The sequence below is a fragment of the Staurois parvus genome, unplaced genomic scaffold (genome assembly GCF_062004578.1).
Source record: "Staurois parvus isolate SC_StPar_1 unplaced genomic scaffold, SC_StPar_1.0 ptg000052l, whole genome shotgun sequence".
NCBI lineage: Eukaryota > Metazoa > Chordata > Amphibia > Anura > Ranidae > Staurois > Staurois parvus.
Window position 1 is genome coordinate 8,108,853 of NW_028317848.1, and position 25,886 is coordinate 8,134,738.

At 40.1% G+C, this 25,886-nt stretch overlaps 1 protein-coding gene across 1 annotated transcript in view; it reads left to right on the forward strand.

Moving 5' to 3' along the window:
* CDH17 (cadherin 17) overlaps nt 1-25,886 on the forward strand; it is a 90,505-nt gene that overhangs the window by 42,828 nt on the left and 21,791 nt on the right. Inside the window, exons 7-10 of the mRNA XM_089666888.1 lie at nt 14,991-15,122; nt 19,076-19,226; nt 21,163-21,387; nt 24,077-24,153. Of these exons, the coding sequence (XP_089523014.1) occupies nt 14,991-15,122; nt 19,076-19,226; nt 21,163-21,387; nt 24,077-24,153 (585 nt within the window). The remainder of the gene's footprint in view (nt 1-14,990; nt 15,123-19,075; nt 19,227-21,162; nt 21,388-24,076; nt 24,154-25,886) is intronic.

Genomic DNA, 25,886 nt, shown 5'->3' on the forward strand with positions numbered 1-25,886 from the left:
CACTCCCCTCCCCCAGACAGAGAATGCTGATGTCTGCTGTGCCTCCTGTGCTCATTCATTCAGAATGAGGACACTCTTACTCAGGAGGTGTGTTACTGACCAGATCACCAGGTGAAAACAGAGGGGAAAAGCCTAACAAAAATAAAACTAATGTAAACTAATACAGCCACCACATCTAATGATTACTGAGCTGTAATATATTACACTTTTGGTTTTGAGTTTATTACCGCTTTAAAATGATTCTAAAGTCTAAGCATTTTGTATCTTAATGCATTCAATAGTGTTGCTTGTTCTGGTGTCTAAAGAAGGATTTTGCTCACTTTGGAGAGATTTCGTCTTAGTTTCTGATTTGTCTATGGGACAGGAAGTGCATGAAAATCTCCTCAATGGGGCACAGATGGCCCAAAAAAACTGATAAGGGTTTTAACTAGAGATGAGCGAATTTCTCAAAAATTCGATTCGGCTGATTCGGCGAATTCCAGTGTGAAATTCGATTCGATGCGAATTTCTTCGCTACGAAGATGACTTATAAAAAGGGTTTCTAGGCTTCAGAGAGCCTTTAAATTAGTGCAGAACACTGTACCTTTAATTTAAATGCCCTTGGAGATGAGGAAAGAGAAGGAGAAGGAGAAGGAGAAGGATGAGAAGAAGGAGAAGGATGAGAAGAAGGAGAAGGAGAAGGAGAAGGATGAGAAGAAGGAGAAGGATGAGAAGAAGGAGAAGGAGAAGGATGAGAAGGAGAAGGATGAGAAGAAGGAGAAGAAGAAGGATGAGAAGAAGGAGAAGGATGAGGAGAAGAAGGATGAGAAGAAGGAGAAGGATGAGAAGAAGGAGAAGGATGAGAAGAAAGAGAAGGATGAGAAGGAGAAGGATGAGAAGAAGGAGAAGGAGAAGGATGAGAAGAAGGAGAAGGATGAGAAGAAAGAGAAGGAGAAGGATGAGAAGAAGGAGAAGGATGAGAAGAAGGAGAAGGATGAGAAGAAGGATGAGAAGAAGGAGAAGGATGAGAAGAAGGATGAGAAGAAGGAGAAGGATGAGAAGAAGGAGAAGGAGAAGGATGAGAAGAAGGAGAAGGAGAAGGATGAGAAGAAGGAGAAGGAGAAGGATGAGGAGAAGAAGGATGAGAAGAAGGAGAAGGATGAGAAGAAGGAGAAGGATGAGAAGAAGGAGAAGGAGAAGGATGAGAAGAAGGAGAAGGATGAGAAGAAGGAGAAGGATGAGAAGAAGGAGAAGGAGAAGGATGAGAAGAAGGAGAAGGATGAGAAGAAGGAGAAGGATGAGAAGAAGGATGAGAAGGATGAGAAGAAGGAGAAGGATGAGAAGAAGGAGAAGGATGAGAAGGAGAAGGAGAAGGAGAAGCAGAAGGAGAAGGATGAGAAGAAGAAAAAGGAGAAGGATGAGAAGATGGAGAAGGAGAAGGATGAGAAGAAGGAGAAGGAGAAGGATGAGAAGAAGGAGAAGGAGAAGGATGAGAAGAAGGAGAAGGAGAAGGATGAGAAGTAGGAGAAGGATGAGAAGAAGGATGAGAAGAAGGAGAAGGATGAGAAGAAGGAGAAGGATGAGAAGAAGAAGGAGAAGGATGAGAAGAAGGAGAAGGATGAGAAGAAGGATGAGAAGAAGGAGAAGGAGAAGGATGAGAAGAAGGATAAGGATGAGAAGAAGGAGAAGGATGAGAAGAAGGAGAAGGAGAAGGATGAGAAGAAGGAGAAGGAGAAGGATGAGAAGAAGGAGAAGGAGAAGGATGAGGAGAAGGAGAAGGATGAGAAGAAGGAGAAGGATGAGAAGAAGGAGAAGGAGAAGGATGAGAAGAAGGAGAAGGAGAAGGATGAGGAGAAGGAGAAGGATGAGAAGAAGGAGAAGGATGAGAAGAAGGAGAAGGAGAAGGATGAGAAGAAGGAGAAGGATGAGAAGAAGGAGAAGGAGAAGGATGAGAAGATGGAGAAGGAGAAGGATGAGAAGAAGGAGAAGGATGAGAAGAAGGAGAAGGATGAGGAGAAGGAGAAGGATGAGAAGAAGGAGAAGGATGAGAAGAAGGAGAAGGAGAAGGATGAGAAGAAGGAGAAGGATGAGAAGAAGGAGAAGGATGAGAAGAAGGAGAAGGAGAAGCAGAAGGAGAAGGATGAGAAGAAGGAAAAGGAGAAGGATGAGAAGATGGAGAAGGAGAAGGATGAGAAGAAGGAGAAGGAGAAGGATGAGAAGAAGGAGAAGGATGAGAAGATGGAGAAGGATGAGAAGAAGGAGAAGGATGAGAAGAAGGAGAAGGAAAAGGATGAGAAGAAGGAGAAGGAGAAGGATGAGAAGAAGGAGAAGGAGAAGGATGAGAAGAAGGAGAAGGATGAGAAGAAGGATGAGAAGAAGGAGAAGGATGAGAAGAAGGAGAAGGAGAAGGATGAGAAGAAGGAGAAGGATGAGAAGAAGGAGAAGGATGAGAAGAAGGATGAGAAGAAGGATGAGAAGAAGGATGAGAAGAAGGAGAAGGATGAGAAGAAGGACAGTTCTGTGACAGTTTCTGTCTATTTCTGACAGTTCTGGGACATTCACTCCATACAGCGGTTTCAACCGCTGTATGGAGGGAATGTCATGGAACTGTCAGAAATAGACTATTAATGACAGTTCTGGGACTGTCCTTCCATGCAGCGGTTGAAACATTGTATGTATTTGTTTCCATAAATGGATCCATTTATGGAAACAAATACATACAATGTTTCAACCGCTGTATGGAAGGACAGTCCCAGAACTGTCATTAATAGTCTATTTCTGACAGTTCTATGACATTCCCTCCATACAGCGGTTGAAACAGCTGTATGGAGTGAATGTCCCAGAACTGTCAGAAATAGACTATTTATGACAGTTCTGGGACTGTCCTTCCATACAGCGGTTGAAACATTGTATCTATTTGTTTCCATAAATGACATTCTGCAGATACACTTAGAGGAGCGCTGCAGATACACTTTTTGCCGGCTTGGAATTATTCTTATTTTCATCCTACTTCTTCTTCTTCATCCTCATCCTCATCCTCAGAAGAAGAGGATGAGGATGAGGATGAAGAAGAAGAAGAAGAAGAAGAAGAAGTAGGATGAAAAGAAGAATAATTCCAAGCCGGCAAAAAGTGTATGTGCAGAGTTCCTCTATTTCTGACAGTTCTCTCACAGCTTCTTCACATGTACAGCGGTTGAAACATCTGTATCCTAAATGGAAACTAATAGATACAAATTGTATCTATTAGTTTCCATTTAGGATACAGATGTTTCAACCGCAGTACATGTGAAGAAGCTGTGAGAGAACTGTCAGAAATAGAGGAACTCTGCACATACACTTTTTGCCGGCTTGGAATTATTCTTCTTTTCATCCTACTTCTTCTTCTTCTTCTTCATCCTCATCCTCTTCTTCTGAGGATGAAGATGAAGAAGAGGAAGAAGTAGGATGAAAAGAAGAATAATTCCAAGCCGGCAAAAAGTGTATGTGCAGAGTTCCTCTATTTCTGACAGTTCTCTCACAGCTTCTTCACATGTACAGTGGTTGAAACATCTGTATCCTAAATGTAAACTAATAGATACAATGTTTCAACCGCTAAACATGTGTTCCTTCTGTCAGAGAACTGTCAGAAATAGCGGAGCTCACTGCAGGGACACTTTTGCCGGCTGATCGGGAAATGTTCGATTCGCGCACCCGAAGTAGGCAAAATTTCGGTTTCGCCGCGAATCGAATATTTCCTGAAATTCGACTCGAATTCCGGTTCGCCTGGTTCGATTCGCTCATCTCTAGTTTTAACAATAATATAATAATCTATTGAAATCTAAAAATAAAACATTTTCACTTTAGAGTGAGTTTAAGGTCTGCATAAGGACATGTATAAAGTTATCCACAATCCTAAGGCCTCATTCACATGGGTGTACTAGTGTACATCCATGCAAGGGCCTTGTTTGGCCACGTGGGGATGTACATGTGTTTCATGCACCCCCAGGCAGGCAGTTCCATTCATGTCAATTGGGACACAGTGGCTGCATGGACACAGCTGCTGCTTCCAATTTGACAGCCATTTGGGTGAGGGTGCTTGGCCTCAAATGCACACTGTTTGTGTCTAGGTTTCCAAAAGCAGTCACCTTGAAGTTTATGCTACTACTACGGATCATTAAAATAGGATGAACTACACACAGAATAAATACTACACAGAACATATAAGACACCCAATTGGTTACATTAAATCAAATACAGTGATTCTTGAGATCCAGGCGATTTGATTCGTATGATGTGGCATTGCCCAAAAATGTTTAGATATTGTAAAGTAGATATAATTAATACTGTGTTTTTATATTCAAATTCCTCATACCCCACCAAAAAACAAATGGACGGGGGTTTGTTCCCCTCCATCTGGCTGGACTGGGTGGCAGTCGGGTGTAAATGGACAGGCGGTTCATTTACACCTGGCTGCCTGTCTGTCATTTCGCAAGGTGATATGGATATCCTTTTTTGATCAACACGTACGAGTACTGATATTTTCGTCCAAGTACTCGCCAATACCAAGTATTGATACTTTGTGGTCTAATTTGCATCCATACCAAATGTATGGACGCAATTTGCACCGCAAAGAACAGAATGCAATCTGAAGAGGAATGAGATTCCTGCCCAAATCGCATGTGGTTTCTCCACTGCTCCTGTGTGAACCCAGACTTGTCATAGACTGAGTTCACACAGGAGTGGTGCGGGAAACCTCTCTGCAGGCATCCCATGCTGTCACACAAGGAAAAGATGCTTTACAGGTCTAGGGATTTGAAATCACCACGACTGTCTCTCCTCCTTGCAGGGATGATAGTACAGGCTTCTGATTGGTGAGCACCGTCATGGTGCTGACTAATCATAAGCTGTCTAGCCCATACTGTCATCCCTGCAAGGAGAGGAGCGAAATTTGCTTCTCAGGTCTGGGGATTTGAAATCCCAGCGGTGTACTCATGAAAAAAAATCAATATTGGCACTGATACCGGTATCAGTATCGGTGCATCACTACAAGGTGATGTGTCCATGTAGGCAGTTAGTGTCTGATGGAGCCATACCAGGACAGACCATGTAAATAGGGTGGCACCTCTGTGCATATTCCAGTCTTTATAAATGTCAATGGGATAGAGGGCAAAGCTGCTACATTGCCTAAAACTCCATTCTGCCTAAATCTGTGTCTGCTCAGAAATATAATTGAATATTTTTATTACTGTTTTTGGGTAACTGCTATTGATTCATCCAGAACTAGACTAAAACAGAGAGTTTTTGATTACTTTCTCATCTCCAATAACATGTGTGCTTGAGCAAGAAAAGGTTTGGCATCACTAATTGAGTTTAATTGCCATCTAATCCTATGGTTGAAGCGAACCTGTAGTGAAGGGGGTACAAACTGCCATTGTTGACTTCTTCTGAAAATGCTAGCTATCCTACTACCTTGCTGAAGCTTTGGCTTCAATGCTTTGAGTCACTGATTCAGATCAAGGAAATCTGACTTCACTTTCATGCATGCTCGTATCAGGTCTTTGTCTCTGAAAATTGTTCAGAAGAAACTCAGAAGTGGCAGACCCCATATTTCCCCTTTAACATGTCTACTAGGAAGAACCCCAAGCATTTTTTTTTAAATCTGCAACATTAAAAAAAAGTCAAATGAGGGGTATGGCAGTATATGGGATTCTGTACTGTCTTTAATATTTACACTTTTATTCATGCCAGTGATTTAGTATTGGACTTAATTGTCCAGTGCTTATCTGTTCCTGTCCTAATTTATGATGCTGGCCAACTTTTGGAATGTGCGCACATGAAGAAACTCACACTGACACGTTTGGTCTGTGAAAACTTCTCTCTAATTTATTGAAATGAAACCGTGAGTTTATATATGAAAAATGATGCGAACATCACGTGATAACAGCATAAGCATTATATTAGTCTTTGATTGGTCACTTTACACAAAAACAATCTCCGTCATGGTATAGGGGGTCTGTTCCTGTGAGCAAATATTTCTTAAGCAAGGATTTCTTAAAGTACCACAAAGCCCAGCAGGCAGAAAATATTCACACAGCATATATATTCATGCTAAACATTTATAAACATGTGGAAAGAAATAGTATTAAAGTATAAAAGTAAATATGTAAAAAGATGTGTATAAAAAAGTGTATATATATATATATTCAATTTGAAATGAAATAGACATTTTACCAAATCCATCACAGTCCCCCCTTAAAATGACTATTTTACTCTGTCCCTATAAAGCCTAGCTCATCTGTCCTTATGTACCTTGGAACTCTTTTATGCTGTACGTTAGACGGGTGATGACTATTTCATCACCCCCCTTGCCACAGACTTTGTACATAAGGAAGTCAGATGCTATCCCTACAAAATTGTGAGATTACTATTGGCGGGGAGGGACCGTAACGGGGTATAAGGTTTTTCTTCATCTATCATGTGGAGATCCTCTTGCTCCTGGTTCAGGAAGGTAGGTGTTCTGTTGTCTACAGCTCTGCTCATCAATTTCCTCACACATGGTATAACACAGCATACAACCAGGACCAGGAGAATCAGAATTATTAATACAGTTACTCCTATTTGGGCAAGTATCTTTTGCCACCCACTCATCCAACTGAAATATTGGTCCCACAAGTCTGTGATCCCTGAATTCTTTTTCAACTCAACTGACAGATCTTCCAATTTCTTTATAGACAGAGTAACCTTACCATTCGAGCCAGTATTGTCAGGAATATATGTACAACATGTTCCGGTTCCTTCTATCATTTTACAGACACCTCCTTTTTCTGCTAAAATCATGTCCAGAGCCATCCTATTCTGGAATGTCATGTAGGATGTAGGGGCTAACTGGTCAACGATTCCTTGAAGGGCATCCCTGGTGTAATTCACAAACCTCTGTTCGTTGTAGTATATGTAATTTATCTAATCTACATTTTTATTAACAGTTATCATGGGAATCAGGGATTAAAAACCTGCTTTACTTGGTCTCTGGCTTTAAATTTATTAGACACCCCCCTTGGGACTCCAATGGCATCTATATACACATGTGGGTCAAAACTACCAGAAGGAGCTTTTCGTTTCCTCCTACGGCCAGGCGTTGGGTCAGGGGTATTTTCTGCTAGGATGTGGAGAGGCATAATGGCCTTTGCAAGGGCATACTCACCAGTCCAAATCCCTTCCAATCTTATTCTAATCTTTTGGTCCCCAGTAATCATCCATGACATATATGTATACCTGGTCACTGCTATCGGAACATGCTCGTTGTATCAAGATCATATAGATTATGGTCATAGCACCACATGGGATCTATACTACAGAAATCAAAGGTGTAAATAGCTACATGAGTGTTGGATGAGTTGTACCAAAATATAGTGGTGTCACCTATTTCGGTGATATCCACCTGTTGAGCCTCTGTCAGACTTATAAGAAAAAAGGATATGCAACATAGTTGTCATGGTGTAGATGACGCCTTTCCCTCAGGGTGCGGGACTTTCTTGCAGTGGGAGGCGTGTATCCAAGTGTTCTTCCTGGCCACCTTGTCAGAAGGGGCTGTGGTCAGCAGAACTTGGAATGGACCATCATATCTTGGCTCAAGGGAATGTTTCCTCATAAATGTCTTTACTAATACCCAATCTCCGGGTAATAGGCTGTGAGTTCCTGTATCTGACTCAGAATCTGGAATGGAGAAAACACTTGGACATGGATACGGGTTAATTCACGTGATAATACAGTCACATAATCAGTTAACACATCAGACTGTAATTGCAACTGTTGTGGAAAATAACAACCAAATCTGGGGGCTGAGCTAAACAAAATCTCATAAGGGGATAGGGAGTGTTCTCTCTTGGTGTGTATCTGACACTAAATAGGGCAATAAACAGACTGTCTGGCCAACTCATGCCAGTCTCTTGGGCTACTTTTAGCATTCTTTCTACTTTCCCACTAGTTTGGGGGTGATAGGGGGTATGGAACGCCAGAGTGACTCCTAATGCCGCCCATATTTCTTTGGTTACTGAAGCTGTGAAGGCGGGGCCCTGGTCACTCTCTATCACCTCTGGAAGCCCATATCTGCATACAACCTCAGTGGGGAGTTTCTTCGCAGTTGTTTTAGCAGTCATGTTAGTTACAGCAAAGGCCTCTGGCCAACTGGAAAACATGTCCAACACCACTAGGGTGTACTCAACCACCCACTCTTTGGCATCTGGATATGATCAATTTGTATCCGTTGAAAAGGGTATAGGGGTTTGGCCAAGTGTTTCTGTGGTGTCTTCTCTGTGCGTCCCGGATTGCATTTTGCACAGATGGCACATGTTCTGCAAAAATTGTTCGTCAATGTGGTGATTCCAGGCGCTATATAGTACTTGTTGATAAAAGAGTTCATGAGGCTCTTTGACTGATGGGCTGCTCCGTGTGCCCACTGGACTACAGCTGGAAACATATTCTTAGGTAAACAAAGCCTCTTGTTGCACTCAAACAGACCGTCTTTGAAAATAGCTCCTCTCCGTCACCAGCTTTCTTTTTCTTCTGGACTTGCTGCTTCTTGGAGTTCCTTGAAATAATTTCTGTCCACAGGTAAAGTCTGTAAAGTGAATATTGGTTCCCACTCTCTGGTCACCTCTCCTTCCATTTCTGGTGATCCCATGGCCGCTCGTTTTACCGCCAATTCTGCCAGATTATTGCCTTTGGCTTCTGAGGAGTTTAATTTCCCATGAGCTTTACCTTCAGAATAGCCACTTGAATGGGTAGAAGGAGTGCTTCCAGCAATCGTCCAATGGCTGCTCCATGTCTTATGGACGTACCTGCCGCAGTCATAAATCCTCTTGCCTTCCATATGGGTCCAAAGTCATGGGCCACCCCAAAGGCGTATCTGGAGTCTGTGTAGATATTGGCCTTTTTTCCTTCCACCACCTGGCATGCTGTTGTAAGTGCTTGAAGTTCAGCTCCCTGTGCAGATATTTCTGGCGATAGGGCTCTTGCCTGTAGAACTGTGTCTGCAGTAGTGACCGCAAATCCTGTATAATATTTGCCTCCTTCATCTGCATATCTGGAACCATCAACAAAGAAAGTGAAGTCTGGATCCTGCAGAGGTGTTTCACTCACTGTGGGGAGATGGAAGATTTCCATTTTTCATCACTTCAAGACAATTATGAGGCTCAGTGGCTCCATCATCCTCTCCACTTTCTGCATTACCTTCATTACCCCCCTCAGCAATTGGGAGGAGAGTGGCCGGATTCAGGGTTTGGCAACGTAGGAGAGTGACGTTATCAGGAAGTTGGAGGGAACACTGTAGTCTAAGATGCCTCGCTGTGGACAAATGTTTAGGTTGGAGCTTCTTGGACTTGGTTTAAAATGGCAGCAATGTCATGCAGTGCCAGAAGAAAAAGTTCATGTCCCAGTACGATATCAGAGGTCTTATCCAGCAGAGCTTGAGCAGCAAAAACTGCACGCAGACATGACGTTGCTCCTCTAGCCACTGGGTCTAAACGGCATGAGTAGTAGCCTACGGATCGTAGGCAGTCTCCGTGGGACTGGGCCAATACTCCTGTGCCATGGCCTTGGCGTTCAGACATGAACAGTTTGAAAGGTTTCTCGTAGTCTGGTAGAACCAGGGCTGGGGCTGAAGAAAATAAGCGTTTTTGAGCCAAAAAAATTGGAGTCGGCCTCTTCGGACAGATGGAAGGGCTCAGACTTGAGAGCATCGTAGAGTGGTTGCATAAACCAAGAAACATCAGGAATCCATGACCTACAGTAGGATATGAGGCCAAGAAAGGCATGGAGTGGCTTCTGGCCTAAAGGGAGTGGCAAGTTCTGGATGGCCTTAACTCTTTCCTCCGTAAGATGCCTTGTTCCATGTGAGAGGCAGTGGCCCAAGAATACGACTGTTGTAGAGCACCATTGCAACTTCGGTTTAGAGGCCTTACAGCCTTGGTGTGCCAAGTAACATAGTACACTCTCTGAGGCTTCTTCAGCCGTGGGCAGGTCATCAGCACAGAGGAAAAGTCATCCACATATTGAAGAAGGACCACTGCCGAATGTTCCTTTTGCCACGTGCCCAGTATGGTGGTCATGGCTTTGGCAAACTGGCTCAGGGAATTTTGCGCCCCCTTGTGGCATAACTGCCCAGGTGTATTGCTGCCCCTCATGGGTAAAAACGAAGAAGTATCTGCAGGGAGGGTACAAGGGAACGCTGGAGAATGCATTTGCCAGGTCCACCACGGTGAAATACTTTGCTGTTGGAGATACCCCTGTGAGTAAAGTGTGGGGATTTGGAACGATAGGTGTCTCTAAAACAGTGGCTTCATTCACTGCTCAGAGGTCCTGTATCATCCTGTACTTCTCTGGTTCTCCTTTGGGTGTCTTCTTTTCTTATCGGGAACAAAAGTGTATTACATGGAGAGGTACAAGGTATGAGTGCACCATTTGCCACAAGGGACTTGACCTGCTTCAAAATGGCCTTGGATTGCGCTGGTTTCAGTGGGTACTGTGGTTTCCTGGGTAGGGGAGCTCCAGGCTTCAGTTCCACCATAATTGGGGGTCCAATATCTTCGGGTCCTGTGGACCATAGACAACTTGGGATTCTGCTCAGTACATCCGGTGCCACGTAGAATGTACCATTGACTTGTAAGACCGGACACACTGGGTAGAGGCGGCTCACTCAAGGCATTGGCCTTCCATTTGTCTAATTTGGTGTACCAATATGGCCGCCTCCAGGAAGTGTACTGGGCTGGCAGGAAGGGACAAACCAGGAGCAGCAAGATGGCTGCCATCAGGAAGTGTACTGGGCTGGGCAGGAAGGGACAAAGGTGCAGCAAGATGGCTGCCATCAGGAAGTGCACTGGGCAGGGCTGGGGTGGTGGGCATAAAGTACGTGTTAGACAAAGGGCAGGGCTGTCCCTCCCCTCCTCCACCCCACATTCCAACATAGGGCGGTGGTTTAGCACACTTCCAATTACAATTTTATGATACACATACATTATACAATCGCCTTTTTCTTGAATTTCTTCCAACTATCCTTTATGCAACGCTTTTACAGTTTTTTTTTTTTTTTTTACCAAGCTTCTGTCACGTTCAGCAAACCTTTTTTCACATAACATTCCTCTCTGTTCCTACAATGACTTATGCCAGTCCTGACCTTCAGCTTACAAACTTTCTGCTACTTTAGATAACTTTTTAACTGCTTCACTTCCTTCACAATATGACATGCCAGTAATCCTTTTCAATATTTAACACATTAATGGTACACATATACAGTTTTTTTTTTTTTTTTTTTTCCTTGTAGCAATACCTGTTCTGTCCACTACTCTTTGTGGATAACTTTGGCTACATTATACCAAACTTCTTACTGTCTTCAGCACATGTTTGTCAACTAAGACATCTTTCTTCTCTTTTTTTTTTTCTCATACCTCCTTATCTTTGATTCCACATACTTTCACTAACTTAGCTAATTCCTTCACATACTGCTCCCCCTCCCTCTGTGCAACCAGGTCACGTGCTAACATTCCTTTCTAGGGGTCTTATCAGCGTCTGACCCATCTCCTCCTGTCTCTGGTCCTTCCTAACAAATCTAAGACACTTCACAGGCTGCTGTCCAGACTTTCCTTAACCCTTAACAAACCCCAACCTTCTGTTATGAACTGCAAACATTAACTTACAGACACAGATTTAGGACATAACATAGCAGTCTATCTTGGTGGGGTATGAGTACAGACCACTGAGTAACTCATCGTAACCCACACAAACAGTTACGGCACCCGCTGTCACACTACCGTGAAGCATATCCGACACCTCCTCTGTTGTGGTCAACACACAAGGTTACCACACACCCAGAGAAATTATGTGTCAAAACCCTCAGTAGGTCCACTCCTCTTCCACCTCAAGACTGATACATAAAAACAAACAACAGAGACCCAGGTAACAGATAAGCACATGCAGGTATATTTAAATAAACTCCGGGCAAGCAAGGTTACCTGCCTTTAGTGACCTTTAGCAGCCGTACTAGGCACAGGTATGAATCAACAACAAAGACAGGATAAGCAATGGTAAGATAGCAAAATATATCTTACCATGCTCCGAGAGGTGATCAAGCTCTCCGGCCTGTCCAGTTTGACTGACACCGAACGCCTTTTCATGGCGGCTGGCTGCAGGTTCATTACTCGGAGTCCCGGGTTTCGGCACCAGATGATTTAGTATTGGACTTAATTGTCCAGTGCTTATCTGTTCCTGTCCTAATTTATGATGCTGGCCAGCTTTTGGAATGTGCGCACATGAAGAAACTCACACTGACACGTTTGGTCTGTGAAAACTTCTCTCTAATTTATTGAAATGAAACCGTGAGTTTATATATGAAAAATGATGCGAACATCACGTGATAACAGCATAAGCATTATATTAGTCTTTGATTGGTCACTTTACACGAAAACAATCTCCGTCATGGTATAGGTGTGATCTTCTTCAGTCTTATCTTAAAAAGAGAAAAACATTCTTTTGTCTTCCAAATCACACGATGGGAGGGGGTCTGTTCCTGTGAGCAAATATTTCTTAAGCAAGGATTTCTTAAAGTACCACAAAGCCCAGCAGGCAGAAAATATTCACACAGCATATATATTCATGCTAAACATTTATAAATATGTGGAAAGAAATAGTATTAAAGTATAAAAGTAAATATGTAAAAAGATGTGTATAAAAAAGTGTATATATATATATTCAATTTGAAATGAAATAGACATTTTACCAAATCCATCACACCAGGAAGTATAGCTTTCTCTATACTTTAGACACTGCAAATATGAGAGTTGTGGCTCTCCTACACAGAAGCTGTACTATCCTTTGTTGTCCCTTTTCTCTCCTTATGCTTTGTATTCTGTGAACAATTCATAAAATACAAAGTGTTCTGTGAATGGGCAAGGGGAGAGGGGGGGGGGGGGACAGACAACACTGTGGCTTCCGAGTATGAGAGTCACAGTTCTAATAGCTATAGTGGGCCGGAAGTATAGCAAGAGGTATGTTTTCTGGCATACATGGAAGTGTAAATATTAAATAAAGTATACCACATAAGGCTTAAAGCTGTATTAAACACAAAAACAACAATGTCTTATATTACAGAATACCAGTCCTTAAATGTGGTGTTTTTTGGGCTGTTTTTCCTTTATTTTCACCTGGTGATCCAGCCAGTAACACACTTCCTGTCTTAGAGTGTTTCCACTCCACTAGAAGAACAATGGAGACACCCTTGGACAGCAGCATTGGCATTCTGGGTAAAGGGTAGTGTTAGATGTACCAGCAGTTTTAGATGGACTTGATTAACAAATAAAAGACGAACCCCAGCTAAAACATTTTAGGCAGTTACAGAAACCGTTTTTGTTTTTTTGGGACAAAGGTTTATTTATTACAGGTACTTATATATATATATAGCGCTGTCAATTTATGCAGCGCTTTACATATATATTGTACATTCACATCAGTCCCTAACCCTCAAGGGGTGTACAATCTAAGGTCCCTAACTCACATTCATACATACACATACTAGGGACAATTTAAACAGGATCTAATTAACCTACCAGCATGTCTTTGGAGTGTGGGAGGAAACCAGAGTACCCAGAGGAAACCCATGCAGGCACAGGGAGAACATGCAAATTCCAGGCAGGTGGTGCCGTGGTTGGAATTTGAACCAATGTCCCGAGTACTGCCAGGTGGAAGTGCTAACCATTTAGCCACTGTGCTGCCCAAAGGTTCTATATAAATGAATAAAATCTGATCATTGTGAGCACCTCTTTCAGTGTAAATAGTTTGTCTCAACCCTTTAACCACCACTATTGCTGGGCAGCTCGGTCTGTTGAAAAGTTGAAAAATAACAGATTTACTTGCTAGATTACCAGGTGCAAGCAAAGGAAAAAGCCTAAAAAAGGCAACTAATACAGGTATCACATCTAAGGACTGACAAGCTGCAATTTATTAAATTTTTGTTTTGGGGTTTAAGCCAAGTCACATCAAAGACGATTTTGAAATCGTGAGACTTACAGTGAAGTTGCACGATTTCAAAATCAGGTGACCTGCCAATTTCATTTGTGATTTTCAAGACATCTGGCACAAATGTCTATGTAAATTGCAACAAAAGTAGTGCATGTACTACTTTAGAAATCGCTGCTGCTCTGACCGTGTCAGAACCGCAATGATATGACCGCTCTAATAGCAGACAATAGGGTGCGACTTGGCATACGATTTGCAAGTTGCCTGGCATGCAAATCAGATGCTAAATCGCACCCGATGTGACCGGGGTGTAATACTTCTTTAACTTTTTTTGTACACTGCAATTTAAAAAAAAAATATTTTGGTCTGAAGTTCTTCTTTGAGATTTAAAGTGTTATCAGCAAAAATAGGTACGATGTTGGAATGGTAACACTGCAACATTTTCTTACAAACTATGCAATGATGGGCAGCAGAATAAATTAGTTTTGATGTGATTTCCAGCTTCAGGCTTTTATTAGTAGGAGTCCAGAAATGTATATTATTGTCATTGAGGGGCTTAAGAAATTGTACATCCCACTGAAAATAGATTATCAGATGCCTTACTGGGGATTCTGTGTTGCTTTCAGCTGAATCCATAGTATTGGAACAATAATAGAATTACAATTCAAACATTCAAGCGTTGAGTATGTTCAGTAATCAATACAATGGAAATTGTAAGCATACATTTTGAGTTTCAAGAGCCAAAGAAGACTAAACGCGGATTCTGATTTTTCCGCCTTCTGAGAACAGTTCTTAGCCCCCTCATTTTTAGATGCAACCTATTCAATACTTTGGTGCTTTCCTGAACGACATATTTGTCAGATAGAGTTATTAAACACAAAGTGAGTAAATATATCATACAGTGCTCTATTATAAACTTTACAGACAATATACCGGGAAGAGCTGGCATTGGGAGAGACCAGTTACCATCACATCTATTTTCCAGAGTGCAATACAATAAATTTGACTATCCTGTTCTTTTCTTATAGGTGCGATGGAATGATGACAGTGTTGTATATGAATTACACCAGAGAGAGAAATTTCTAAGGTTCCCCTTTGTCATCGATCAGAATGGAGATATTAATGTAACAGAGCCTCTGGACAGAGAGGAGCGAGATCAGGTAACAAATATAAACAATGCCCGTGTAAACCCCGAGTTCCCATATGGAAGAAAAATATATTTGAAATATATTTTAAAAATATTCTTCCCAAATATATTGCCATATTTTTGAAATGCTACAATTTTGGCCATACTCTATATATATATTTATACATATATATACTGTATGTTGAAATGCATTTTTATTACAAAATATATGAGTAATATTTTTAAAAATACATTTCAAATATACTGTATGTCTTTAAAAATACAAATATACATTTTTGGAATGTATTTACAAATATATGTAAAAATACATGTTAAAATGACTTTTTTATATGTTAAAAAAAATCTGAGGAATATATTTTAAAAAATATTATATTTTAAATATACTCTTCAGATTTTTTTTTTTATTTCAAAATTGAATTCACTTCTGTGAATAGTTCTGTACAACTGCAATATAAACATTACAATATGTTTGTATACGTGTCCCTTACAAATGCCTACAATGAACACATTTCTTGCAAACAGTGATAACTGGCTATCTCCAACAAAGAGGAGAACTGTTTTGCTTACTAACAGTTCTCCTCCCTGCCAGCTCGTATGCACTGCTTTGGATGGCTGTGTGTGATTACAGTCAAGCACACTGACACTGCCCCCTAGTAAAACACTCCCAGCACACAGTTAACCCTTTGATTGCCCCTCATGTTAACCCTTTCCTGCCCAGAGCCATTAGTACAGTGTCAGTGCTTTTTTCTTAGCACTGACCACTGTATTGGTGTCACTGGGGATGTCAGTGACACCAAGTCAGTTCCCCCCAGTGTCAGAATGTCTGCCACAGTCCCGCTATAAGTCGCTGATCGCCGTCATTACTAGTAAAAATAAAAAAAATTCCAGTATATATACCGCCATTTGTAAACGCTATAACTTTCACGTAAGCCAATTAATTTACACATATTGGAATTTTTTTAGCAAAGACATGTAGCAGAATACATATTGGCATACATTTATGACAAAATTTGATTTTTAAAATGTTTTTACTGAACATGTCTAATAGCAAAAAGTCAAAAATATTGCTTTTTTTGCAAAATTGGCAGTCTTCTTTTTTTATAGCGCAAAAAATAAAAAACGCACAGATCAAATATCACTGAAAGAAAACTCAATTTGTGGGAAAAAAGGACGTAAATTTAGTTTGGGTGCAACGTGCAATTGTCAGTTAAAGTAACGCAGCGCCGTAATGCAAAAAATGGCCTGGTCAGGAAGGGGGGTAAATCCTCAGAGGGCAAGTGGTTAAAAAACAGCCATTCACATGTCCCATGATCCAGCTGTGTACTCACTGTTTCACTGGCCGTCCTTGCTCCATGGCACCAGCATCCTTAGTGTGGGCACCCGGCTGTGACAGCTTGTGGCTTCACAGCCGGTTGCCCACTGTGGATGCACAAGTACCGCTGCGTATTGTGAATGGTCCCATAGTCTTCTGGGACCTGACATGTGTCCCAGAAGACTACGGGGAGGGAGGGGGAGTGGAGAACGTTCGCTTTCGATTACCCCCCCCCCTCGCTCCCGATAGGTGCCAATTCCACATGGGGAGCGGGGCTCTCCACTTTAAAACATTTATTAAAGTTGATCCAAATCCTAGCTAAACTTCTCACCTAGGGTTTAATGCTGACATTTTTTTGTAAATATGTTCCTTTTTGTTACTTGTAGACTATGCAGCCCTTCTTTTATTAGCTTCATCTTAATGCACCAGTGCCTTTTGTCTCAGATTATGCCTCCTAATGATGGTATGAGACCTATTCTATGCAGGGTCAACAACACCCATTCCATTCACCATAAACTGATGACATCCTCAGAACCCTCCAGACCAGTCAGAGTACCCATATCTTCATAATGACAAACTTCATAAAAAAAATGAAAGCATTAGACAATCATAAAATATGACATACTGTATGTATATATAAAATTGTCTTAAAACATCTGAATCATGTATTTTTTTTCTGTGGTTAAAGAATTGTAAAGTTACACTTTAACCCTTGAGGCTTTTCTTATCTTCCTGTGAACCTAATTGATAATATCTACATGGCCAGCTTAATCATCACCTTCACTGTAAATCAGTAACCAAAGAATGCATAGTATAAGCATTCAAAAAATATATTTGAAACTGAAACTAGAGAAAGAGAAAAATGCACTTATGGGTGAGGTCAAGATGAATCAATGGTGAATGAAAAGCAATGGATTCATCTTCCTCAGTATCTGCATAAGATAAAGTACAGTATTTGACTTTGTTCATTTGTTCATGTAAGACTCCATTGTAGGTAAATCAGTTCAAGTCACTTTGTCAGAATTCTAAACATGGAATGTCCGCAAGATCTCCTATATAATACTTGTGCGCCTGAATTTTAGTAATTATCATAATGATATGAACGAGGAGGATAGGGGAGGTAGACATAAATATATATACGGCCCAATTTAACCAAAAATTCAGCTTAGAAAAAGCGGGTATATACAGAACTGATGGTTGTTTAATTAGAAGGCTTTTTTATATATACAGTATGTCCAAAAGTGTCTAAAACAGCAAACATTGTCTATACAAAAAGATCATGCTGTAGATCCTATTGTGAACTTTTTAGCAACCATGACTGATCCCTGGTTCAATATGTAAAAAGTCCTAAAGGATATCTGAACCAGGAAAAATAATATATTGAAACTTACCTTTAGAAACTTATCACCTTGATAAAAGGGCAGATATTCAATAGAGAAGATGGGACTTTCAGGGTGCATGAACATGAATACCAAACATATTAAAAAGTTGTATAATTTTTATTTCGTATTTTTTTAAAAACAAAAAAGGAAAAAATACAGAAACATAAAAACAATTTCAGTACTATGAGTGAAACTGAGATTCAAACTTGATTATATAATTGTAGTTACTCCCTACGGTGTTTCACCCTCATGGGCTTCTTCAGGGGAGATTTTTGAAGAGATTTCAACCGCTGAGGCAGTCTAAAGGTATATCAAAAAGAATTATACAATTACCAAACAACTTTAATATATCCAATTCAAAGTATTTAATCAAATATATAGAGGGGACTCAATGGCTCACCCTGGATGTAAAAGCTCACAGAGCTAAGAGGAAATAACCTATCAAAGATCTTAATTGGCCTACACATCCAAAACAGTTGTCGAGGATATAATGGGCATCAAATATCCATCTAGGTATAATAGGATAGATATAAAAAACAAGAAATTAATTAAATTTAACAGAAGATATGAGGAAGAGATCATAATTCATTAGGTTGAGGTTGATTTTAGGCAATTTTACCTGTTAAATGTTTTAGAAGGATACATAGGTGTAACCTAACAAAGATCTAATTGAACTATACGTGAACTATATAATTGAACTATACGTCCAAAACCATAGGAGAGGAAACAATGGACATCAAACATCCATCTAGACATAACAGGATAAACAGAGAGATCAGAAACTAATTTAATTTCAAAGAGGAGGTCAAAAGGTGTTGAGTAATAAAAATTAACTTACTTGATAAAAGGGGCTGAATGTGCATCAAGCAGGCCCTTGCACTACATAGTTGAAGGTAAACATAAGGGAGATTGTACAGAAATTGTTCAAGAAAATTGTACAATGTATGGCCAGCCTTATACATCAACACTGTTTAGCCATTAACTGATTCTCTAACATAAGGGTTACTTTGTTCGAAGTCCATCTTGGGTGTCAACCACGGCTCCCTCCAGAGATAAAGAGGAGTTAGTGAGTGTAGCCATGGAAAGACAGGAAATGTGCTTATTCAAATCTTTATCAAGTGAAAATAAAGGAAAAGCAAGCCTCAAATGCAAACCAACTGGGACAGTTCATGGACTAGTAAGCTGAAATATATAATAGATTTCTGCCTTTAGAACCACTTTAACTACATAAGATTTTCTCACTTAACAATGGCTTGCACATTTTTTTTTCAGTACATCTTTTATGCCTTGGCAAAAACCAATTTAGGAGTTCCTGTGGCTAGACCCCTGCAAATTGTAGTAAATGTTGCTGACATCAATGACAACCCTCCAGTGTGTCCAGCAGGATTGACTACATTTGAAGTGCAGGAAAATGAAGGTGTTGGTAAGTCCATAAAAATTCAGATAAATTGTTCTTCCTTTAGAATCTTTAGTTCATGAGGACCAACCTATCTGGATAAATGTAAATGTTCTGGTATCTAATATAAGGTCCTCATGGGCTAATACCTAAGTTAACAAATATTTATTTTATTTTTGCCTGATTTGGGCGAATATGGACTCCATGTGTAAATACTGAAACAGATCTAATGGAGTACAGGTACAGACACAAGTAAGCAAAGCAAGTATCTAGCACAGCATAATCCTACAAATCTTTTTTTTTTATTGTAAGAGCATAAAAGCAATACACTAACATGTTTCTGCATCAAAGTGCCTTCTTCATAGCGAAGATGCACAAGACAGAGACCTCAATATAAAAGCAACATCCTGCTATGGGTGGAAAAATCCTGAGTGCTCACAAACAGAACATGCAGCTATCAGAATAATGCATGAATTAAAAAAAGAATGACAGAATGAACAAAATAAAAATAGGTCACTGTCAAACAAATGGTAGTCCACATGATGGATGGCAATAGGTGGCAACCGTAAATTACACGAGAAATACGTTTATGTGCCACCTTTAGTGGTGTGCAAAAGGCAAATCCTCTGTGCTGGATTTTGCAGCAGCCTTTTATGGATAGCTCCTGCTCTGGGATCAGGGAGTACTGTTCCAACATCATGTTGTTGACGCAGAGGTCTAAATGATGCTAATTCTGTGCAGTGCTGAAATAGTAATAAAACAAGCCATAAGCTCTAACCCTTCACTGCATGATCCACTGCACTATGGGCAGCACAGTGGCTAAATGGTTAGCACTTCCGCCTGCCAGTACTAGGGTCATTGATTTGAATCCCAACCACGGCACCACCTGCCTGGAGTTTGCATGTTCTCCCTGTACTTGTGTGGGTTTCCTTCAGGTACTCCAGTTTCCTCCCACAGTTCAAAGACATGCTGGTAGGTTAATTGGATCCTGTCTAAATTGACCCTAGTAAGTGTATGTATGAATGTAAGTTAGGGACTTTAGATTGTACACCCCTTGAGGGTTAGGGACTGATGTGATTGTACAATATATATGTAAAGCGCTGCGTAAATAGATGGTGCTATATAAGTACCTGTAATAAATAAATATCCAAAATGAAATGCAACATTTTAACTGAAGTTTGCATTAATAACATAACTTGAGCAATGGTGAAAGAATTGAAGACATTGGAAAACTGCATTTTTAAAAATGTGGTAAAAAAAAAATCTAATATCAGAGACAATACTATTTGAACATTAACAAGAGAACAATAATATACACTATGGAAAAAGTGAAAGTGATAATGTAAAAATCCAAACTGTGCTATGGTTGAAGGTGGTAGAATCATAAAGCAATTAAAAAAATGATACCACAGCATAATCCTAATGTGAAAATACACCCACTGTATATGAGACCTACATGCCTATAGCTGTCAAGCACTTGTGGCAGAAGAAATCATTACATGAGCCCACTTCACTTTGGGAACTCACCACAAAGATGGGAAATCCCCAGAAAAGGACATTCTCTGGAATCAACGAATCCAAGTATGATAGGTCAAAGAGAGTACCAAATGAAAAGTATTTGTTTTTCAAGCAGGGCTAGTAACCTCCAGCGCATTTTGGGGGCCACATAATCCACCCTTCATCAGGGCTGTAGGCTGAGGATATTATAAACAGCATTGACCCCCTAAATGCATTGGTTGTCATTATCCCTGTTGTAACCAGTTGAAAAAAAAGATTTAAATTAATAAATGGCCCCTCCACATATTCATAAATAGATATGGTTAGTGGAGGAAGGCAGAAAAATGGCAACATTTACACTTATAACTCCTTAATACACTTTTACATATACATCAAGTCAGCTGAATGTCATTTCCGTATACAGTGCACACAGGTGATTCTTAAATACACCACTTTTGTTTTCCAGGGAGCACTATTGGCTTGTTTATAGCCACTGACAATGATGAGCCAAATACAAGAAACTCAATTCTCCGTTACAGACTGCTGGACCAGATGCCTAAAGTGCCATCAGAAAGGATGTTCTTAATCAATGAATACAGTGGTTCTATCCAACTAACCTCTGGAGGGCTAAATATTCAAGAGAACAACCGCTACACGCTAAGAGTCAATATTTCCGATGAAGGGAGGCCTGGTAAGTTTAACCATTTAAATTGAATTGCTTTCTGTATTGTATCATAATAGTGGTAGACGAGAGACTGAAGTGGGGCCCTTATTATTAGTGATAAAATATTAAATATACCAGAGACAAAATAAGAATATGATGAGGATCTTCAGTTAAAGGAGATGTACAGCCAAAGCTCTTTTGGCTGTACTTCTGTGGATCACAGGAGTGCACTTCGTTCTGCACTCCTGTGACCCATTTTCAGCTGACAGCGGGCTGAAGTTTGCTATCAGCTGATTTCACTCGGCTGGTCCAGACTGGGGAAAAATTCCGACTTTAACCCCTTTAACGTCACACAAATATGCGGCCTCACAGAACTGGGCTTTTTTCCGTGGGGCCGCATATTTGCATACCTGTCTTTGTGCTGGGAGCGCGCCACACAGCATGCTCCTAGCACAAAGACCGGGGTTTCACTGAGAGTCCTAACAATCGGGACCCAGGACTCCCGATTCCGGGTCACATGATCGCTGTGATAGCCTCTGATTGGCTATCACAGTGATCAGTCACTGTACAGCCCAGCCCTCTTGGGGTTTTTTTTTCTCTCTATGAATGGAGGAGAGAGATTGTATCTTTCTAACTCCTGGCATAGAGGGAAAAAATGTTTGTTAAAATATATATATATATATATAAATAAATAAATGTTAAAAAAAAAAAAAGAGAGAAAAAATACCTACATCAAGATTTGATTTAGTTCAGTGCCAGGATAAGTATTTGGGACAAGGTCAGGGTCAAAGGTCAAGGTCAAAAGGTCAGAATTTTTTTTATTAGTATGAGTGTCAGTTAGAGACAGTGTGCTTTAGGTAAAAACATAAACAAAAAACAAAATGTGCACTATTGTTTCTGGGCTGTACTACGGGTACAAACAACAAATAACATACACATATATGGTATCGCTGCGATCGTCAAGAGATGGAAAATTTATTTTGGGGTGTTTTTTTGGTGGTAGGTTATGGTAGTAACAAGACACACACAAATAAATTAAAAAAAAAAAAATTTTTAACTATTTTGGGCCAGTTTTCCTTTTATAATAAAATAAAAATCAGGAGATATCCAATACCATTTACCACCAAATGAAAGCCCAATTTGTCCTGAAAAAAACAAGGTATAATTCACTTGAATGTATTTGTGATGATATGTACGGTTTTACTAACACATGTCAAAGTTGCAAAATTGTGCTTAGGCATTAAGATTTGTTTTACCCTTAGGCGTGAAGGGTAAGTATCATTAAAAAAAAAAAAAGCCATCCTGTACGTCTCTTAAATTTCAGTGAACTTGGGGAGACGTTCCTGTTGTTTTTTAGCATTCATATCTAGTTTTAAAGTGTTCTGAATATTAATAAGTAAATTAAGAATTATGGTCTTCTCATGTGATCGGACGCAACCAATGTTTCTCTAGTAGGGAATCTGGGTACCAAAGGTAACCCAAGGGCAGCAATATTTTTTAAAGAGCTTCATGCAGACATAGAAAAGTAAGCTTTACTTCACATACAATATGTAACCTATCAACCTATGAAATCTGTTCTCAATTTAAATACAGCAGCACAGTATTTTACAGAGTTAACCAATGATAAAAGTAGAAGTTTGAATTTAGGGTGATACCAGGGGCGCACTGACAACTCAAGGGGCCCCCGGGCAATAGGGGATCATGGGGCCCCTGTGTTCTTGCCCAAACTCAAAAAAGCCTATGAAAAAGGTACCAAGGGCATCTCATGGGGCCCCCTACTGACCCCGGGCCCTCAGGCAGTGCCCGAGTTTCCAAATGGTCAGTTTGCCCCTGGGTGATACCATTTATTGGCTAACCTGATAGATTGTAGTGCCAGCTTTCAATGCATTCTGGCCTCTTCTTCAGGCTTCTCAATCAAAGTCAAACGTCTACTCAATTTATATAGAAACTAGCTGCTAAGTATGATAGTTATAAAAGTTCTAATTACTGATGTCACTGCACACTGCACAGAACGAAGAACACAAGCCAAACATACCTAAAACCACCAGAGAAATTGCATGTAATCATGGTGCAAGGGAATAGAGAAACTAATCATTGAAATCATTGGTGGGTAAAGAAGAAAAATAGTGGAGGTGATAATGATGACCACAATATATTATCAATAATTAGTTTTGATAATAATTATAAAAGTATATTAATAAAGCTGAACTTCTCTCTCTCAATCAACATTGACTATATTTAATCTTATGCCGCCAGCATCAGTAAATAAACAGGAAAGTATATCATATTTACTTGTTTTAAACTTTTTTGTTACATTTCTGGAGTATCTTCCTGGAGATACATCCCTGGACTCTTTTTTTTAGGAGGGGATGATTGTTTTTCTCAGCTAAGCACACCCTCCTGCTTGCATGCCTGAGCTAAGGGCATATGGATTCCAGGAAGTAAATGCTACATAAATTATCTGCCCTTAGCCAAGATGACCATGGCCATGCTAAGGGGTGTTTTTCAAAATGATTTTTTGACAAAATAAAGCATGGAGACATGAGTGGATGGGTGAGTTTGCTTTGATTATGAAAGGACATAAAAATGAATTAGTTTGTGTGCTCAGATGCAGTGCAGTTCCACTTTAAAGTACATGTTAACCCTGCTTCCAAAAACACTCAGTAAAGCATTCATAGTAAAAAAATTTTATGTTTTTTTTTCTTTTCTTTTGCAGCTCTTAGTAAAGTTTGTTGGATAGTGATTAATGTAATTGACATCAATGACCACATTCCCATGTTTGAAAAGCCTGATGTAAGTGCATTTTCTTAGCTTAGCATTTTTGTATATTTATATACCTTTCTGTAAAATAGACCTTAAACTATATTTAAAGTCAAAGCTTTATTTTTATCTTTGGATAGAGTGGGGGAGGATTATTAACCATGTCAGCTTTTTCTGTTTTTTTGCTGCAATAGACATAAGATGGCCATCGCTTGAGATGGAAAATAGTAGTATTTGCTGAAGATCCATGTGAATCAGATAAAAATCCATGGATGTTGTGGGGAAACACAAGCCCACTTACACAAGTTGACAAACCCAGAGAGGGGTATTTACTTAAATTGAAGCAGACCAAATCTGGAGCAGCTGTGCATAGTAACCAATCAGCTTCTAGCTTCAGTTTGTTTCGTTAAGCTTTGAAAATGAAATATAGAAGCTGACTGGTTGTCATGCACACCTGCTCCAGATTCTGTCTGCTCCAGTCTTAGTAAATTCCCTTTAAAGTGTTTTTTGTCACCTTGATAAAGGGGACCTGCATGCCCCCAAAATGTTGATGGAGTTTTATCTGATTAACATGGATCTTTAGTAAATGCTACTATTTAGAGTGCTGGCCATTTTCTGTCCATTGTGGTTTAAACCAGTCTTTCTCAACCAGGGTGCCCAGGCACCCTGGGGTGCCTTGAGGTTTCACCAGGGGTGCCTTGGCAAAATGTCTAAAAATTTCCCAAAACTTGTACACAAGCCAGCGGGTAGAACAATCCTGTCTCTTCATTACACAAACTCACAGATTTTCATTGTGCAACATTATGACCTTCTAGCCGTTGGTGTCCTGACAACCAATGACATCATCAGGTGATAAGGAGGAAGTCAGCTACCTACACAGTATCCTGGTTTGACCCTCCCCTGCCTCTCTCCATCAGTGCTGGGATCACGTTAGCTTAGTGAAGGAGAAAAACTGAGGGGGAAGAGAAACATTGGATTACTAGTCAGTACCCATGTGCAAAAGTGTATTTGCTTTGGAAGAATAAATCACCTCTAATGTTGGGTGTCCTACATGTGTGGATTTTGCTGCATTATATAGATCTATTAGTATAGTTTTTCACATTTTAGAATGGGTGCCTCAAGACTGTCCATAATTTTAAAGGGTGCCTCGGGACTGTCCATAATTTTAAAGGGTGCCTCGGGACTGTCCATAATTTTAAAGAGTGCCTCGGGACTGTCCATAATTTTAAAGGGTGCCTTGACTGAAAAAAGGTTGAGAACACTGGTTTAAACAATATGATCTGTAAGTCAATCACCCACTGTTACAGAGGCTCATGAGGTACAGGCGTGAGATGTGCTAATAGCAAAAACGTTTTTTCTGCTGTTTGTGTCCCTCCTGAGGAGATTAACCTTCTCTATTTGTCCAAAAGTTTGAGTTTTCACAGAAATAAATGAAACCATTAAATTACTGAAACTCACTGTAAATAATACTTTTACATATATACTGTACATAAAGCCAAAGTTATTTCTGTTGTAGATACAGTGGAAAAGGTTTAGAATGTCTGTCAAGTTTTTATTGCTGAGAGTAATCTCAGCAATAAAAACTTGAAAGACGTTCTAAACCTTTTCCACTGTATCCACAACAGAAATATTTTTTGACTTTATGTAGATAGAAGGTGCTGGATCCAAAGTTAGACTGACTGTATCAGTCATAAGTTAAGATATAAATAGGGATAAGCTCAGATTTAGTCCAAATGTTTGCTGTCATTACTCGGCCAATCAACTGT